Genomic DNA, 19,327 nt, shown 5'->3' on the forward strand with positions numbered 1-19,327 from the left:
TTACTGCAACAAGCAGACATTGGGATCCAGGCTGCTGCTCCCTAACAGCAGCTGAGATCAAATGGCATCCATCAGAATCATAAATCCTATGGCCCCAGCACTGTGAGGACTCAGAGAGACACCAGCACACTCAGGAAGAGAAGCTGCTGCTGGCACGTATTTGCCAGGGGCACCTGGCCCCACTGCAGCAAGGGCTGGTCCCCCATGCTCAGCTGGGAATGCTACCCTGGGGTTGGGGGCTCCAAAGTAGATGCCTTCCTGCAGCTCCCAGTGCCAGCACTGCCAGCGCCCGAGGCCTGGTGGGAGATGGTCCATATCCCTGGCAAGCTGTGGCCCCACCATGGTTTCATTTAGATCTGCCTGTAGCTCACAGCCAGCTTTGCTTGGCTCAAAGCACCTCACTGGGCTCCCCAGAGAGTCGTATTGAGGAAGAATGAGAGGAGCAGCCCACAGTCTGTCCCCCACTTCCAGATTTAACATCTTTTGGCATCAAAACATCAGGACAGTTGCACTTTCTGTGTCTGGGTTCTGCCTGGGAAGTGCTGTGGTAGGAGAACGTAGACTGCAGCTCCCAGACCTTCGCTGGGGTCCGGTAGGCACCCAGGGCTCCCCAAAGGCTTCTTTGTACCAGCACTTCAACTAATGAAGGCTCTGTCCCCCTGAAACTGCTGCTGAAGGTAGCACAGGGCTGCTGGGAACAGCACCACGTCAGCAGCCACCATCCTCCTGCCATGGCAACACTTGGGTCACCCACCTAGGGAGGCCCATCAGACCCTTGGCAGCCTCCAGGCCTTCACACCATCACAAATCCCCACTCCCTCCTGGGGAAGCACCTTGCACCACACCTGCATCCCACACCTCCAGCACTAAAGGGGCTGCATGAAGCCCAGCAGGGCAGAAACCATCCAGCAGTGCCAGCTAGGCAGGCGGGCAGTGGGCAGGGGGGTGGAAGAGCCTGTTCTGCAGTGCTGCAGAAAGGCCACGCTCACCCGAAGACACCAGCATGCGCAACAGAATACAGATTTACTGGAATTCCGATTTCCAGAACTTCTGCTAGCCCTCCAGATGAGAACCCAAAGTGCCTCAAGCCACAGGAAGGTCTGTGCACCCCAAAAAGCTGCTATCAAGCTTCAGCTTGAGATGGACAACACCCAAAGCTAAAAAACCTCAGCTTCTAAGATGATTTTGAAGAGGGTAAAGTGTGCCCTCTGGTCCTCAGGGATCCAGTGTGGGTGCTGTAGCAACAGGTAGGGAAGCCAGAGGTTTAACCTCTTCAGAAAGCTGCATTCCCAAAGCTGCAGGGCTTGTGCGCATGGAAAATCCCAGTTCTGTGCTCCTTCTGCAAGCAAGCTGCAAAGGAGCCTCCCCCCCACTTCCAGATTTAACATCTTTTGGCATCAAAACATCAGGACAGTTGCACTTTCTGTCTCTGGGTTCTGCCTGGGAAGTGCTGTGGTAGGAGAACGTAGACTGCAGCTCCCCGACCTTCGCTGGGGTCCGGTAGGCACCCAGGGCTCCCCAAAGGCTTCTTTGTACCAGCACTTCAACTAATGAAGGCTCTGGCACAGCACTAAGCAAACTGAATGCCAAATCCCTTCCTTTACAGTTTGAGTCGCAGTGCAGTCAGTAAGCCTCAGGATCCACTCTGATCCACCCCAATCCTCTCTGATGCTCCTTGGCTGGCAGCAAGCTCCAGCCCTGAGCACAGCAGTGGTCCAGGGCCCTCCCAATCCTCGGGATTTCTTCCAGCCCAGGTGTGTTTGGTTTGCTGGAGAACAACCCAAATCCAATTTTGGAAAGTGTTCTTCACCCCCAAAGTGGGCAGAAGTTCGTCAACAGTACCCCATGGCCCATTATCCCTGAGCTCCTGAGTACACACCTCCAGGACTGCACTGTGCAGCTTGGTGGTCCTGCTCTCAAAAAAATAAAGTGAAAAATGCAAGCCAGTGACTTCCCCTCACTCTGAAACCTGAGGCACAGCCCAGCCAGGAAGTGCAGCCCAGGCTCAAGCCTGCAGTGCCCACCATCAGCATTACAAGGATCATGGAATCATGGAATTATTTCAGTTGGAAAAACCCTCTGAGACCATCAAGTCCAACTGTTTCCCCAGCACTGTCAAGGCCACCACTAACTCATGTAACCAAGAGCCAAATCTGCACGTTTGTCAAATCCCCCCAGGGATGAGTACTCCAACATTACCCTGGGCAGCCTGTGCCAGGGCTGGACAGCCCCTTCCATGAAGGGATCTTCCCAATATCCAACCTAAACCTTCCCTGGCACAACTTGAGGCTATTTCCTTTTGTCCTGTCCCTTGTTCCCTGGGAGCAGAGCCAGATCCCCAACTGGCTCCACCCTCCTGTCAGAGAGTTGTCAAGAGTGAGAAGGTCGCCCCTGAGCCTCCTTTTCTCCAGGTTAAGCCCCTCCAGCTCCCTCAGCTGCTCCTCATATGACTTGTACTTCAAAGGTCACCTCACCTTCAGGACGCCTCAAAGCTTCAACTTACCACCAGGATGGGACCAACAACCAAAAGTCAAGCCCATCAAGACACATTCCTCTATATGCCATTGTGTCACCAAGCCCGGATGATGCAGCGGGAAGGGATCAAGGCTCCTGGTACCAGGTGCCCAAGGCACCACCCACATGATGCTGCTCAACCCAGCAGCGAGCCAACAAATCCACCCCTCTCCTCTGCAGCTGGAGCCCCACCAGCCCCACCAAGACACTCTGCTCCTCTCCCTGCTGGGGAAGAGCCTTGCTCTTTTCCAAGCTCACTCTCTTCAGGAGAGCTTTTAGCCTTCCCTTTTGCATCCCGAGTTATTTACAGAGCTGTTTGGCAGCGCCAACTTACTGACATTAGGCAAGTTGAAATGCCACCACCAGCTTGCAGAAGAGTGTTGGAGTGCTAGCACCAGGGGGCTAAATTTCACTACTGCTGGGATATTTAGGTCAAGGACAGCAGGACATGCTACCATCCGGAAAAGACCCCTGGGATCTTATTGTTTGCACAGAGCTTATACAGCCTTGGGCTTCAGAGGTCTCCCAAGAGAGAGACCTACACACAGCCAACCAGGCTCCCCTGGGAAAGGGGGATAAGGCCGAAGGAAGCCAATGGGATTGAGCTGTGGGAAGAGAGTACAAGGTGGCCTCTCAGACCCCTGCATCACCAACACAACCTGGCCCAATCCAGGTAGTTTTCCACATTAGGCCCCTTTCGGTGAACGCGGCAATATTAAACCAAGCAAACAGCATTTTTTTTTTACTTAAGAATTGGGCACATGCTGTCCCTTGGTTTCCAGCCCTGGGATCTTCTGCATGTTGAGAGAAAAATTTATAGGTTTTAATTTAGTTATTTTTGGTCCCAGGACCTAATTTTGGAGCTCAGTAGCTTGGTAGGGCAACCAAAAGCCTTAGCAGTTCAGTGCAGGACAGGGAAACTGGCACTCTGCTGCTGATCTCAGCAACCCAGCTGGAGGGGCCTGGTTCTCCATGAAAACACTGGGAAATTGAACCCTGACTAGTTCCTCATCATCTGCAAAAGGCTTAGGAGTGACAAGGGCTGCACCAGAAATGACTAAGGGATTTTACCCTCACCTCAAGTGTTTCAGGCCTTAGAAAAGAATGCTTCCTGAGCAGTTGAGTTCCCACCACAATGGGAGAAGGCACACAATTCCAGCAGGAACCACAGCCTCTCTCCATTGCAAGAAAGACTACACTTAGCAAAGACGACTTAAGTTACATTTCCCTGCTTCCCTCTGTATCACCTAGACACATTCCTCCCAGAAACCAAACACAACAGCACTGCGAGTGCAGCGCTGCAGACCCTGAGGGCCAAAAAAGCCTTGGCGACACATAAGGAGCCAAGGACACACTGGGGCATGTCAGCAGAAGGAGGTCTCACCAACACAGAGCTTCCATGAAGCTCTTGCTCCCACCTGAAAAAGTTGTCAGCGTTGGGGAGAGCTGGGAAGGGAAGAAAAGGGGTTGGAGTGATATCACTGTACTGCAGGAAGTACCATGTTGCTGGAAGACGATTTCATGGCCTCACTGCAAAAGCAGGACAGCCAAGGAGAAAAGAAATGGGGTAGGAGGCAGAGAACACCAGTGCGTCCATACATGAGCATGGGGATGGCCCTCAGAACACTGGAGAATCGTACAGGACCAGGAGCATAAGGATGCTCAAGTGAGAAACAAGCATGGAAATGATGACTCTTCAGCCCAAAAACAGGCTGAAAGGGGAAAATGGACACAGTAGAAGAACCCCATAGAGGGCAGAGAAGGGGACTGAGGATCCACTCAATGCCTCTTCACCCACATGGAGAAAATAGCCACACATGGCAGTGCTGTGTGGCAGGGACCTGCTGCAGGATGCTATTGCAGAGCCCTCAGGCATGAGAGGGCTGAAATTCAGAAAGAAAAGGGAAAATAATCCCCCCAAAGAGCCGAAGGACCAAGTGCTCAGAAAGCTGCTGAGCCACTATGTACCAGAGCAGGGTGAAAGCACAGAGAAAGTATCACTGCACGCTCATTCTGTTCTTCTCCTCTTCCCCCAGCATCTGCTGCTGATGGAGACAGGATACGGGGCCAGATGGAGCTCGGCTGTATCAGGTCAGGCCATTCTCTGAGCACTGTCTGACTCCTGCTCATGACAGGCCTTGGCCATGCTGGAGGAATTCCCTGTGCACAGCCCCACGTGCCTAAGAGGAATCAGAACCAGGACAGACTCTCCTTAAATGTGGATCAAGATCAGCTCCTTTCTGGGTCAGGCTGAAAGAACAGCACAGACTCTGAGGTGAGCTCATCAGGAAAGTCCCCAGGGGCAGTGGGGAAGGAAACCAGTTTAACTGGCTTCTGGTCTGGACAGTCCCAGACAAAACTGCTGAGCACCTAAGGGTTCCCCTCCCTTCGAATGGAAAAGGCTTGAGAGGAGAAAGCCTGGGACAACGCAGGCTCTGAGTCAAACAAAACCGGCCTCGAAGTCAGCAGCGTGCAGCAACAGCTCCTCTTCACAGCCCTGCTCCCCCACAGAGGGTGACCAGCAGTGAAACTCCCAACACCCCAAGAAGGATGCAGCCATGCCAGGAAGCCCATCCTGCAGGCACCTCACAACAAAACGCCATCTGGGCTTCCAGCAAAGCCAAGCCGTTGCTAAGTCGAGTTAGATTCACACAGGCGCCTCATGGAAATTTCCCAGAGCTCTGCTGTGTCATCCCAGGGACGCTCCCAGTCTCACAAAGGGTTAACCCCAGGTCTCCTGGAGCTCTGGGAATGGGAGTGGTGGGTCTCAGGAGAGAGCTGAAATGTTAGGACTCAGCTCACCAGATTAATGCATTTCAGTTCAATTCTACTCTGCTTCTCACCGGCCAGCAAGCCAGGGAGTACACCAAGGATTTTTGCAGGTCACTGCTGAGCCCAAACACCCACTCCCAGGGATAACAGAGCCATGTCAGGGAGACCAGCCCCGGTGGCGGGGCTCACCTGGACCAGGTGACTGGGGCGGTCAGGGTGGCCAGGGCTCTGCTGCTCAGCAGCAGCCTGTTTGCCCCCCTCCTTGGCACAACGGCACTGTGCACATAGGGTGAGTGGAGTCCCTTCTCCAGTCATGGACTCCAGAACACCTGAAGGGTCTCCTTCAAGGCCCCACAAAGCAGTGGTGGAGCCATGAAGAGCTCCCTCCTCACCTCAGCCCACTCCTCTAGCCGTCTCTTCCCTCTCCACCCGCAGAAGGCCACAGAGACCCCAGCGTTTCGTTCTGCTCTGCATGTTACTGTGCCAGATCGCCTGGCAGCAGCTAAAGCCTTCCTCAGGAATGAGGCACTGCATATCCTCCTGGGCCCACCTGGCACCGTGTTCCATGTCCCACTGGCCCTGTTTCCAGCCCTGGCTGTGCTGTCTACACCCAAACATCCTCCTCTCAGAAACCTCACCATCATGCACAGGCTTCCAGGACTGCCCTTCCCAGCCTCCTGCCACCACCTCTTGCCCACACATGGAGTAAGGGAAGGGACTCACAGGACAGGGGGATGAGAGCTTCCCCCCCAGTTCATACTGGGAGAAAGCAAGGAGCAGAGGGAAGCCAGGAACCAAAGTCATAAAGCACAAGCACAGGCCAGGCTGCGCAGTGCCACACGTGGGCTGCCAGGCTCTATTTTAAATGCTGTGTGGCAAATATATGCAGGATGGAATCCAAGCTGGGGGATGGCGAGGGTGCTGGGCAGCAGAGGTGTTCAAAATTAGGAGCTGAGCTCAGGCAAGGATGGCTTCTGGGAGCAGATGGGGGAAGAGCCAGAGCTGGGACTGTGCAGCTGCAGTGCCAGGAAGAACAGCCCTATGGTGAGGTGTGAGGAGGGCTGTGCCCTGCTACCCTCCTGACAAGGAAGGACAGCAAGAGAGCTTTGACAGCCAGAGAAGGAGGGCTGCAACACCTGGGGCAACTGCAAGAGGAGCCTGGCTTCTTCTGTGGCACAGAGACCTCTGTCCCCCTTGGCACAGGTCCTGGCATGAGCGTCACCCCAAAGACACCTCAGCCCTCGGTGTACTTACAGGACAGCAAAGAGGAATTGATTTGCCTGCCTTTCACAAGTGGGGAAGGTGAGGAACTTGGGGAGACCAGGCCGAGCCCCAAACTGAGCCCTGAAAGCCTCCACACCTGCAAAACTGGCTCAATTCATCTGGATCGACCCTGAAAAAGCTACCATCTCACTGTGCTTCACAAGATGTTCCCAACCAGCACCCCAGCATCCAGGCGCAGCGCGAGGCTCTGATGGGAGCTGGCAGATCTGGGATGGTACCTGCCCTACATTTCCAGAGCCGTCAGGTTGACAGAATGAGCAAGTTTTTATATAGATTTTGGTGGCAGCGGTTTTCTTCACCAGTGGCTGGAGGGGCGGGGGGAAGGAAGGGAGATGGAAAATATTTTTGTTTAAGCTCTTTTCTGCATTCCTGCTGCCAGAGTTGTGCATTACTCATGCGCCCCTCGTACCCAGGCTGGGTGCTCTGGGTTTTGCTCAGAAGGAAGGGGCTGTGGAGAATTAAGCAGTCGGTTAAATTATTAATAGTCTGTCGGGGGGTGCCCGCCCGGCCCCCACTGCCTTTCAGGGGGCTCCAGTGCCCCCCAGAGGCATCGAAACCAACTACAGCCCCGTGACAAACCCGTGGGCTGCTCTGCCCTACTTCAGGCCTGCAGCCACCCCATCCTCCTGGCCTGAAAACCACTAGAGACTCCTGGGACTAGGACGGGGCCACCTGCACCCCACCTCGCCCACCACGTGTTTAAACTGGGCAGGCGCCAAGGGAGCTGCAGGTGTTCCACCCCACCAGCGAGTTTGGGGTGGCAGGAGCAGTAAGAGGGAGAAGAGCCCATCAGGGAAGGCAGAAGTTGCAGCGGCAGCTGTATTCAGCTGAAGGCATCTTCTTCTCACGGCAACACCCACGGGAAAGCTGCCACACATGGCTTGGTGTTCAATGCCACAGCTGCAGGCTGCAAAACAACACCTGAGTGTCTGAGGTCGGACAGGGGCCACTCTCCAGCGGTGCCAGGACACACTCAGAGGGTGGCACATGCGACGGCCGAGTTTCAACCAGGCTCTCACCACACACAGCAGAAACCACCCCTGTTGTCTCCAACACACTCGCTGTCAGACTCATCCTGCTCCACGAGCCCTCACCTTCCTTCCTGATCCCTCCCTCTGACATTTGTTTTCGGGCGGCTGAACTCTCCTCGCACCAGCTGCTGCCCCACAACAAAAGTCCTTGAGGCGAAACTTCACGGGGCAGTGAAGTAGATGTGGCCTGCACAGGGCCAAGCAGCTGGCACTCAGCCCAGCCCAGCTCCCTCTGCTCATGGCTTCACTGGGCCTCTAGTCTCTCCCTCTCTTCTCCACTGGGAGAAAGCTGAGCTGGACACACCCAGGCCACTGCTGTGCACTTTGGCAGGGCTTTTTTTGACTCGCTAATTTTGCCCAGGATCAGTGTCAGACTGGCAGCCCCAGGGACAATCCTCCTTTACCAGGAGAGCTCCAGCACAGGCATTGCAGGTGATCTCATTTTTGGCTTCTGGCTTATCTTTATCCTCTGGGATGCACATCAGTTACACCGAAGTCCCTTCTCCTCCTCCCATCGGACCACGTGACTCACCAGGCACCTTGCCAGTCCCCTTCCCTCCTCCCCCAGTGGTGGCCACGCTCAGGCCCTTCCCCATCATGGCCTCCAGCCGAGGCTGCAGAACCTGACCCCAACATTGTCCTAGAATAATGGAATCATGGAATATCCTGAGCTGGAAGGCACTCACGAGGATTATTGAGTCCAACTCCTGGCCTTGCACAGGACAACCTCAACAATCCCACCATTTGCCTGAGAGCATTGTCCAAATGCTCCTTGAGCTCTGGCAGCCTTGAAGCCGTGACCAAGCAGCCTGTTCAAGTGCCCAACCATCCCCAGGGGCAGAAACCAAAGCTCTCCACTCCTGCCATGTATCATTTCACTGTTCCCAAGATTTTGGTCCTCAGACTGTTCCTTCCATATGCCAAAGGTCGACAGCCCCTAAGTCTGAGCTCTGAATTCTCTATGCCCCTCAGGGGCATAGGCCATCCCAGTCCTTCCACGATTTGGGGTTCTTCCAGTGGTCCACTTCCTTCTGGCAGCTTGCTCTTCCCCATAACTGGCTGGGAGGACAGGGTTCACCAGCCTAAGCTTCCCTCCTCACCAAGCACCAGTGGGACAGCAGGGACGGGCCACAGCAGAGCCCCGCATACGGCCAGGACAGTTGTGGTGATCGGAGAGGGGCAGCGCAGCCATCACATGGGGTCTGACCACAGAACACACCAGAAAGGGGAGGAGGAGATGGAGTCTGCACAGCCAGCTCACGGCATCACTCCCCCAACTTGGTCAGCAAAGAAACACAGGAGCTTGAACCTCAATGGGCCATGAGGCCCTGAGCAAGGGTCGGGCAGCTCTTCCTTGGCCCAGGGTCAAGGTGATGCCCAAGAAGGACGAGTGAACCCTGCACAGAACCTGCATTCAGGTACACGGTTCAGACAGGCCACCCTGGCCCTCTGGAGCTCACGTCTTGCTGCTCAGCGGACAGAGTCAGGCTGGAAGTGTCCCAGAAGCCATGGAAGGACTTTGACACAAGGACATTTCTGCACAAATGGAGGCTGCTTGGCACTGCTGGAAAGCCACCAAGCCTGGCTAAAGAGAAAACTCTGCAGCACTTGCTTGATCTTTGAAGCTGGCCCTGCTCTGAGCCAAGGGCTGGGCCAGAGACCTCTACAGGGCTCCAAACCCATTTGCTGCTGCAGCTGCCTGTCACACGGCCAGGCCTGCCAGTACCAACTTGTAGGTATTGCAGGTATCCGTGCACACTCCCAGACAGCTGCTGGGATGTCTCCCAGCACACCAGGGAGTCCAGCACTAACAAAAAGATTGCAGGCTGGTGCCAGGACTTCCATGTGAGCCTTAGCAAGTGCCAGAAGAGGGACAGTGCTCACCACAGGCAGTTTGTGGAGGAGCCACATGGCCCAGCCCAGCTTTGTGGGGCCATGTACGGGATGTGCCACCTTCCCTGCTCAGAGCAGAGTGGGAAACCCCAAACCACCCACAGGACAACAACTCCTGCCCTCCTGTGGGAAGTTACATGATGCCTCTGGCCCTGGAAGCCTGCAAGGGAAATCCTCACAGCTTCCCGAAGGGCTGAGTGCCTGCAGAAGAAGGTCAAAACCCAAAAAGGGCTGTGCAGGGAACAGTGGACACCCTGTCCATGGTTTTGCCTCCCCCCGCCAGGAGCATGAAGAAAGTAAGAGACCCTTACGTGGGCAGCTCTGCTGGGGCAGCAGCCCCCGAAGGCTCCATTGACACAGGGCTGGGGGCTGCAGCACCCTGGGCTGCGGCTGATTCCTGTGTGCCTGCAGCTCCCCCGGCATCTGGTGCTGGGATGTGCTCCGTTGTCTCCACCTCAATCTCCTGAGCCGCAGGGCACAGCTTCACCCTCTCAGCAGCTGCAGCTGCCTCCTCCTCCTCCTCCTTCTTCCTCAGCTTTGCCTCCAGCTCCCGGCGCCTCTTCTCATCATCCTGCCTGGCCATCCGCTCAAACACTCGGAATGCCTGGGAGAGAAAGAGCAAACTGAGTGAGCAGCACTGCCAGCTCTGCCTGGGATGCCGAGCGAAGGAAAGGAGCAGCATCACACACTTGGGGCACCTACTCCTTCCTGCCTTTCCTCTCTCCGCACCACACACCTACCTCGAGCTGCTTGAGTCACCAACAAAAACAGCTGGTGACTCTTTGAAAAGTTCCATGGCCATGTCAAGCACACCTCACAAACTCCTGGGAGCATTTTGGAATTGTTTCTAGGATTGTGTTCTTGCAGCCAACCTCACACCAGCCTGGGAAGAGGGCTGGTTACTCCAGGGAAAAGCAGAGCGGTGAGATTCAGCTCTTGACTGGGAGGGGGTTCCAAGGGAGCCTCCCCATACCCCAAATTCCGGGACTCACCCAGGGACCATTTGCAAGCCTGGACTCAGACAAAGTCTCCAACAGGCAAACAGGATGAGCTGCCCCAGGAGAACCTGCAGGACAACTGAGCTGGCACTGACTGTGCCCAAACGGACAGGTGCAGGAGAAGATGTGATCCCAGGAGATGTAATCCTACCCCACAGGTGGCTTCTGGCCATGCCTGTCCAGTGCAGGCTGGAGGTCAGAAGTGAAGCCCACAGCCGTGTCTGCAGCAAGGGCTGATGGCGACTCAGACCCTGCACCTGCTCCTTGAAAGGGCTGCAACTTCTCCCACCTGAGTGCCAGGCCTTTGGCACTGTAAACATGAAAAGTGTGCAAGCATCAAACACAGCCCTCCTTTGCTTCCCAGGAATATTCTGGAAGCAGATTTAGTTCTTCCAGCAGTGTAATGGCACACCTGCTTGATTTGAGTCTTCCTCTGGGTCCAGGAGGTGCAGGACAAAGGACATGGCCCAGAGAGGGCTCCTGCCAGCGCAACCACAACAGGACAGAAACTTGTGCCACTTACCCCGGCCTTCCTCCCCAAGCAATGAGCAGAGGGGAGGATGTGGGAAAGGTGAGTGCCAGCCCTGCATGGATCATGCAAAGCAACACCCCAGAACTGTGTCCCCTGGGCTGCAGTCGAGCCAGGATGAGGAGGAATGAGCCCCTTCCACACTGTCCCCACACTCTGGGTACCTCTGGTTGCAGCCATGAGGCCACCCTGCCTAAGACCTTCCCATGGCAGGAATGCTGCACCTCCTCCCTTGTGCCCAGCCCCAAACAGTCCTGGGGGGACACCAGACAGGAACCCCATCAGCACTGCCCCTCTGCCCAACAGTTTGAGCTCCATGCCATCCCTCTGCAGCCTGAGCACCCTCTGGGGTCCCCCTAATCCAGAGAGGCCATCAGGGGCTACCCTGGGGGGTGATGAGGACCCCCATGTGCCACGGGGCACTGCAGGGAGGGGCAGGACTCCTGTCCCCCCACCCATGTCACGTCGGGCCTGATGCACCTGGGAAAGAAAACTCATCCAGGCCGAGCAGACAAACACCCCAAACCCAGCCTCACTCTAAGTTTTACGAGCTCGTTTCCTCCTTGCCAATGAAAATTAATAACACGCCAGAGGACCCCAAGTCAAAGCTCCTCCAACACCGAACCAGGTAGCTCAGGCGTTTTGCCCCCTCCCGTCCAGGAGCGGGACCAGCGCAATGCCGGCCACAAGCTCTCGCTAAGCGGAGCTCAGACGTACTTCCCCCCACGACTCCCGGGTTCTCATCTGCCTCCTGCCTCTCTCTGGCCTGTCTACTCCCACGGCTCCTGGCGGCAGCTCCCTGAGTCCACCCTGGCCCGGTGCGCCCGGGGCCAAGCTCCGAGCAGATGTCGCACCCGGGCTCTTCCCACCGGGGTCTCGGGGTCCTCGCCTGCCTCCGGGGCTGCTCATCTTCCTACGAGGGTGACGCTTCCCCCCGCTTCAAGGGACCTCTCCTGCCTTCCTCTGCGCTTCTCCAGGCAGCGCTGTGCTGCCCGACCCCCGCCCCAGATCCCCCGCCCTGCCCGGACCTGACCCCGCCGCCGGCCCGACACGGACACCGCCCGGCCGGGGAGACACGGCCCGTTCGGCTCGGCCCCGAGCAGGGACAGCGCCGGCCGCCAGCACGGCCAGGCTGCGTCATCCCCCCGGGCCCCGCCGGTACCTGCAGGGCCATGGCCTGCGCCGCGCCGGGCGGGAAGCCCAGGCGGTCCCCGGGCCGCAGGAGGAGCCGATAGAAGTCGGTCTTGCGGTACAGGAAGCCGAAGAGGATGCGTAGGAACTCCTCCACGTTGCCGACATGCTGCAGGATGCCCAGCAGCGCCTGGTCGTACATGTCGGTGAGCGCGGCCTCCATGGCGGCCCCGGGCCCGCTGTCACGGCAACGAGTTCGGCCCCGCTTCCGGTCCGCCCGGAACCCGCCCCGCGCACATGTATTCCGGCCTCCCCGGAGGCCCCTCCCGCCCCGCTGGGGGTTCCAAGGCATTCCCGGTCCCCCAGTGGCACCGCTGGGACCTCCTGTCGCCTCCCAGCACCAGAGGACTCCCAGACCCCCGCCCCCATGTGCCCAGTGTCCCCCTCCCCATATCTTCCATGTCCCCCACGTCCCCGGCCTCCCCCTCCCCTCGCCATTCCCAGCTCTGCCCCCACGGGGCGGGCGGGGCCGGGGCTGCAGGACCCGCTCCGAACCTCCAGGGGGCGCCCGGGCGCCGCCGCCGCCTCTCGGGGGCCGGGCCAGGGCCGGGCGGTGGGGGCGGAAGTGACGTACCCGGGTCCGTCATGGCGGGGGCGAGCGGCGCTGCGGTACCGGCGGTGCCTGCGGTCGGAGCCGGGGGAACTCCCCGAGCCGTCCCCTCGCTCCTGTCCCCCGGACTCTGGTCTGGTGTCACCCCGCTCACTGTGACTCCTCGGCCCGTTCCTCACCTGACGGAGGATGGGTTTATCCAGCCGTGTGCGGGACGTTTGGTCCAGAAAGGTCCCGGGACAGACCGTATCAAAACTACGGATACCAAAAATTATTCCATCAGCTGCTCCCCTTGATCCACTTGATCGAGGCTGCGACCATCCAATCAACTCACCCACCAGACGTGCATCCAACACCCCCTGAAAATCCACCTCTCCAGGGCAGAGAAGGGTGTTGGGGGTGCCATGTCCACAACCCAGAGAGGTGCCACCCGGAGCCCGCCCTTTGTCCCCGGGTGGAGTTGCTCCATCGCAGAAAGCTGGTCAGGCAGGACTTGTGCTTGGTGAACCTGTGCTAGCTGTCCTGAATCACCTCCTGCCCTCCATGGGCCTCAGCAGAGCTCCCAGGAGGATCTGTTCCAAAAATCTTCCCAGGCATAGAGCTGAAGCTGAGGAGTTGGTAGTCCCCAGAGTCTAGGTATTTCTTTTCAAACAGTCAGACATAGATCCTGTTTATGAACATTTTAATGTCTCTAGTAACTGCCGCAGGGCAGTGGCACTGTGGCCCAGCATGGAGATGGCCAGTGAAGGTGGGTTGGTGCCGGTCCACTGGAGACAGAAGCTCTGAGGGGCAAAGAAACAGCTGCATGGTGCCCCTCCAGACCTGGGCAAGTGGGAGCCGTGCTGGGCTGGGGAGAACCTCAGGGGCACCCACTGAGCTGGCCCCCATTGTGGACGTCCCCGAGCTCTGTGCCCGGCCTGTCGGGAGCTGCTGGCCAGGGCAGTCGGTGCTGCTGGGCCAGTGGGATGGGCAGCAAATCAGGTAGGAGAGAGGAGAGGTGGCCCCAAGGAGCTGCTTGCCCTGAGCCAAGGACTTTTCTGTATCTCATGCTCTGCCAGGGAGGAGGTGCACTAAAATCTGGGAGGGAGAATGGCTGGGACAGCTGTCCTGAACTGGCCAAGGGGATACTCTGTGCCATAGAACGTCATGCCCAGTGTGGGGGAGTTACTCAGAACAAAGGGCTGATAGGGGTTTGGGGACTGGCTTGGCATTGGTTAGCAGGTGGCGAGCAGCTGTAATGTGCATCACTTGTTTTCTTGTGTGTTCTTTCCCTCTCACCATCTCTTTTTTATTACTATTATTGTTATTATTATTATTATTTTCCTTCATTTCAGTTACTAAACTGTTTTTGTCTCAGCCCACAAGTTCTATTTTCTTTGCTTTCCTGACTATGCTCATTATCCTGTCGGGGCAAAGTAAATGAGCAGCTTCATGGTGCTTAATTGCCGGCTGACAGTGCTCTTTGATGACCGATGTGGAGCATGAAGGGTTTGAGATAATTCCCAGGTGCCAGCTCCTGACTCCTCCAAGGGAACTCCAGGAAGTGTTTGGTCCATGTTCAGGACAGGTCCATACCAGCAGCTGCCTGACACCCTCAGGCACTTCCAGGAGCATTGGGATTTGCTCTGGAGACAGGTTAAGTCCCAGGTAGTCTCTGCAGTGTTTTCTAGAGCAGCTCTTGTACTAGTTCGAAAACAAACTAGTGGGAGACACCAAGTCAGAATAACAATTTAATAGGGAAATAAAAGGAGGGGGAAAGAAAAAACAATAAAAGCGGAAAACACTGGGTTAAACTGACAGAGTTAGGATACAACCTGGCACCCTGTTAGGCAGGGTGGTGGTGGCAGTCTGGTAGAATGGTGGCTGCAGTCCTCCCAAAGTGGCGATCCTGTAGTAAAGGGGTCTGCTCTTCCTCAGAAGGTCCAGTGGTGGCTGTGTAGCTCCTGTCCTCTGGAAATCCAGTGGGAAGCCGGTGTCTCTGGTGTTCAGAGTCCCAGATTATATCCACGATGGGATGCTTGGTTCCCCCTTCTGGGTGGAGCATCTCACAATGGGGTGATGGGTCATGAGGCAAAGTGTTGATTAGGCTCATTAACAGAAGATAGTCCGGAGGGAGTTATCTCTGAGTCATGCGGCAGGACAATGATGGGCCATTAACAGCAAGATAGTCTGGGTGGAGGAGGCAAGGAAACACTGCCCCACCTGATTTCAACAGCTCATGAGGATGGTGATAGAATACACTGCAACCCAAGACAGCTCTCCAGAGAACCCTGTGTATGCTGGGGAAGGGCTGAACCTGGTGGCTCTGTTTGACCTGTCACCAGCAGCCGGGGAATATTTGGGTGCACCGTGGAGATGGCAGAATGTTGCTGGTAGAAGCCCCCTGTGAGGTCACAAAGCCAGGCCCTGGTGTGCAGTGTAGGTTGGGTGTCACGGGCTTCAGCAGCAGTGGCAGGAGCAGCAGCAGCTGCATCATGGTGCAGGCACGGTGGGCCCTAACTCTCGTCCTCCTCCTGGTGGCCCTCCCAGCCCAGGATGCTGGGGCTGCTCCACGGCAGGCACAGGCAGTGGGTAGGTGGGCAGGCCAGGGCCAGCACCCAGCTCTGACAGATCCTGATGAGCAACAGCAACTTGGAATTCAGCTGACACACTTTCTCTCTAAAACACCCGAGCGTGAGGCTGTGCCTCAGGAGGAAGCACCTCAGGAAGGCCGTCAGGCAGTGCCAGTCCCTGAGGAAAACACCAGGGCCTTTCACACAACGAGTGTGTCAGGTAATCGCTGTCCTTTGGCCATTCAGATCCCCGGGTGTGTGCAGCAGCAGCAGCCAAACTGTCAGTGCAGAGCCAGGGCTCTGCCAGCAACCAGGAGTGGCTCTGGGGTGACTGTCACCTCTGGGGTGCAGGTTGTTGCTGTTGCTGTGCCAGGGACACACGCTCGGACGCTCTGTGGGTGCAGCGAGATGCTCACCACCTCTCACACTCCGTTCTCAGGGATTTCAGAACTTTGCTCTTTTGGGAATGAGGCCACCTGGACACCCCTCAGCGAATGATGGGAAATGTGACTCTGGGTCTAATGTCCCTCCCCCAGCACCTGCGTCCCAGACCTTGCTGTGAGACCCTGGAGGCCCTACCACAACAGAGGGGCATCCCTCCTTGGCACTGGGGTCCAAAGGGGTGCACTTTCAGAGCCGGCATGGCTTAAGGGGACCCCTACATTGTCCTCCTGCAAACGCTGTGCCTGAGCCATGCTGACACTTTACTTTTCCCTGATCCTTGACAGTGCTGGCCAACCCTGGGGAAGGCCCCCATGCCAGGATATAGGAATGCTTTCAAAATTACTCAGGCACTGGGCAGCCCTGCCAGAGGTTGTAAATGGGAGACAAGTCCTGAAAGCTGGGGGCAGGCAAATGCTGCCCATACTGCAGAGGGCAGTTCAGGCAAGGGAGAGGGAAGTTCAGGATACCATCCCCTTGGGGTATGGGTGCTGGGCTGGAGAGGGAGAGCTGGGGGTAGCTCTCCTTGACACAGGGATGGGTTTTGTCCATCTCACTCCAAGGGGTGATTGGTCAGATAGCTGTGCTCCCCCCATGCTCTCTGTCCAGCCCCCTGAGTCCTTCCCAGGGAGAGAGCAACATCCTTCAGCATCAGACAGAGTCTCCATCCAGGGCAGCACCTGCCAAGCCTCAGAAGGGAAGATGAGCGAGCACAAGAGAAATTGTGGGCAAATGTGAAGGATCCCCAGGAACAGGGAGGAAAGGCAGACACTGGAAGAACAGGATTGTGGCCACTCCAAAGTGTAAGCAAAGCTGAGAGGAGAGAGAGGGTCCAGAGAGCACGGACTAGCAAGACATTCGGGAGTTCCCTTGGTTTCTACCGAAGCCATAGAAATGTTGCTGCCAACAGGATATCCCCTCATTCAGAGATGCTAATGAAGTGGGAAAGAACTTTTGTTGGCAATGTCAGCTCTCCGGTGAGATTGCCAGAGGTGTGCAGGGCACACTAACGTGCAGAATCATTCCTCCAGGTGTGAAGAGCCTGAGCCTCAACAGCGCTGTCAGCAGGAGATCCACCAGCACTGGGAATGGCAGAGCAGACCCAGCCGATGAGGATGATGATGAGGATGATGATGTGGATGGTGGGGCAAAGCCATACCTTGTAGTGGGCAGGGCAGACCCAAATGCCGTGGATGCTGATAATTTCCAGAAGTACTGCGTTGAAGGCATCGTGGCGGTCCTTGGCTCGATGCTGCTGGGAATGGTGCTGTGTTGTGTACTCCACGTGTGGAGGAAGAGGAGAAAGTGAGTTGGTGGGGCGGAGTGGAGCTGCCAAACCGGTATTGAGTGGCACGAGGCATTTCAAGCTCTGGTGCTCTGGGTGCCCAGCAAGTCACTGTGGAGATTGGAGCTGTGAGCTGGCGCCCTGTGCTCTCCCCAGAGCTCTCTGTGCCCACAGCTCACCGGTGCAGCTGGGTGCCCAGAGCCCGTGGGGCACCCAGTGCTGCTCCTCACCCTCACACCCGCCCCGCGCCCCGGCCGGGCCTCAGCAGCTTCCTCTCCACAGGCGCCTCGCAGCTTCCAAAGCCAGTTCGGAGCGCCCAGACAGCCGGACAGAAGCCAGCAGAATATTTGCAGGAGTATAAATAAAGATCAGCAGCACAATCAACTGTGTTCTACTGGCAGCAAACTCCCATGAGTGCCACTACACCCTTCAGAACCCTGGGGGTCCCCTGGGTTCTGAAGGGGTGTGGGGGGCCCCACGACACCACTGAATCTAACTTGCCACTGATTCTAATTTTTTCTAATTTGATTTTCACTGCATGATCCATGCTGTAAGCAATACAGTGACCCCGGACATCACAATTTGTTGTGTTTTTGCAAATTCATATTAATTCCACCTGAACATGAGGAAGAACTTTTCTGTGCAGGTGACCATACACTGGAACAGATTGCCCAGGTTGTGGAGTCTCCCCCATCTGTGATATTCCAGAACTGTCTGGACACAGTTCTGTACAATGTGCTCTGGATGACCCTGCTTGAGGAGGGAGGTGGGACCAGATGACCCCACTGTTGTTCCGTTCAACCTTATCCACAATGTGATTCAAGTTTGTTTTCACTCATACCTTTGCCAGTGATTCACCAGCATGCAGTGAGTGGAAGGGGTCTCCCATGCAGGGGAGGCACCCAGTGAGATTTTTTCATATGCTTGGGCACCATCTCCTGGAGAGATGCATGGCGAGGAAAGGAGCCGGGTGAGTGAGCTGGGGCAGACCTTGACAGGGCTTTTTCCATCCCAGCTTACTGGGACACCAGGAAAAGGTGGGCTGCTTGTGCAGGCATCCCCTGTGTCTGGCTGCTGTCCAGAACAGGCACTGAGTGCTTCCCAGCCTCCAGCAACACTTAGACCCAGGAATATTATATATATATTCTCTTCTATACCTTCTGCCATGACATGTTAACACTCTGTAGTTCATGCATTTATTCTGAACCTGCTTTCCTGTTGCTCCAATTAACCAAACTATTCATGAATCTGGATCAATTAAGTTCTCACAGACCATGACTGCACTTACAGTGCCCAGTTGGTGATATTCTGAAATTTAGCCTTCTGATTTCTCAGGACCAGCTGGAACACAAGGGGGTTTGTTTCCTGCCAGATTTCTAAACTCTTGCCAGTGGACTGTGGCAGTGGTACTCCAGAGCCCTTCGATTGGCATTGCTTGTTGTGACGTGCCTGACCTGCCCTCCTTATCCCTGTGCACCCAGCCATCCCTGCTTTGGCAGTGCCAAAGAGACACCTGGGTGATGCCATGCCGGGCTGTGGAGGTCCCTGGGCAGAGGCTGGGGCTCAGCCAGGGCCCAGAGGTAATCCTTCGCTGTGGATACAATATGCTGCTAGCAAGAATTTCTCTTGCTTCTTTCCAGTTCCGTGGGATGCTTTTGTCTCTCACAGAAGATATTAGTAGAGTTCTATTACCGCAGGCCTGGGCCCTAGGGTACATCACCGTGTCCCGCAGCCATAGGGAGGAGGAGGAGAGAAGATCCAGCAGGCAGGAATTGTGCAGCGAGGTTTATTCATTTAATTATTTTACAAACTCTTTTATAGACTTTTTTCTTCATAGTCTAATTGGACAAAGGATCAGCCCCCCCCTTGGGGTGATTGGCTAAAATCCTAAAACATCCATTGTCAAAATATTTTTCTACTGTGCCATAAACAAGACTTTTCAAGGTTGCAGGTGGCTTGGGTGTTTACATTCCCTGCTACCTCTTCTGTGAGAGAGAAAAGTCTCTCACGGACTTAGAAAATAGCAAGAAAATCCTCGCTAGCAGCATTTTTGTATCTACAGAGTTCTATAAGCACACCTATAGAACACCTGCAACCTTGCAAAGCTTTGCTTATAGTACAGTAGGAAAATATTTTGACGATGGATGTTTTAGGATTTTAGCCAATCCCCCCAAGAGGTGGCTGATCCTTTGACCAATTAGACTATGAAGAAAAAAGTCTATAAAAGAGTTTGTAAAATAATTAAATAAATGAATCTTGCTGCACAATTCCTGCCTGCGGGATTTCT

General features: G+C 55.8%; 1 protein-coding gene and 1 long non-coding RNA gene across 4 annotated transcripts in view; one reads left to right on the plus strand and one right to left on the minus strand.

Annotated features, from left to right (window-relative positions):
• NUDCD3 (NudC domain containing 3) overlaps positions 1-12,519 on the minus strand; it is a 30,159-nt gene extending 17,640 nt beyond the window's left edge. For all 3 annotated transcript variants that reach the window (XM_039564284.1, XM_039564283.1, XM_039564286.1), the window contains exons 1-2: positions 12,184-12,519; positions 9,806-10,098 (exon numbers count right to left, since the gene is read on the minus strand). In XM_039564284.1, coding sequence (XP_039420218.1) covers positions 9,806-10,098; positions 12,184-12,504 — 614 coding nt within the window. In that variant the 5' untranslated portion in view covers positions 12,505-12,519. The remainder of the gene's footprint in view (positions 1-9,805; positions 10,099-12,183) is intronic.
• A 4,270-nt stretch (positions 12,520-16,789) lies between these two features.
• LOC109143309 lies at positions 16,790-17,621 on the plus strand. Its single transcript, XR_005603569.1, has 2 exons — positions 16,790-17,060; positions 17,323-17,621. It is a non-coding gene; the product is annotated as an uncharacterized LOC109143309 (long non-coding RNA).
• The last annotated feature ends 1,706 nt before the right edge of the window (positions 17,622-19,327 follow it).

This window comes from Corvus cornix, chromosome 22 (assembly GCF_000738735.6).
Source record: "Corvus cornix cornix isolate S_Up_H32 chromosome 22, ASM73873v5, whole genome shotgun sequence".
NCBI classification, from domain to species: domain Eukaryota; kingdom Metazoa; phylum Chordata; class Aves; order Passeriformes; family Corvidae; genus Corvus; species Corvus cornix.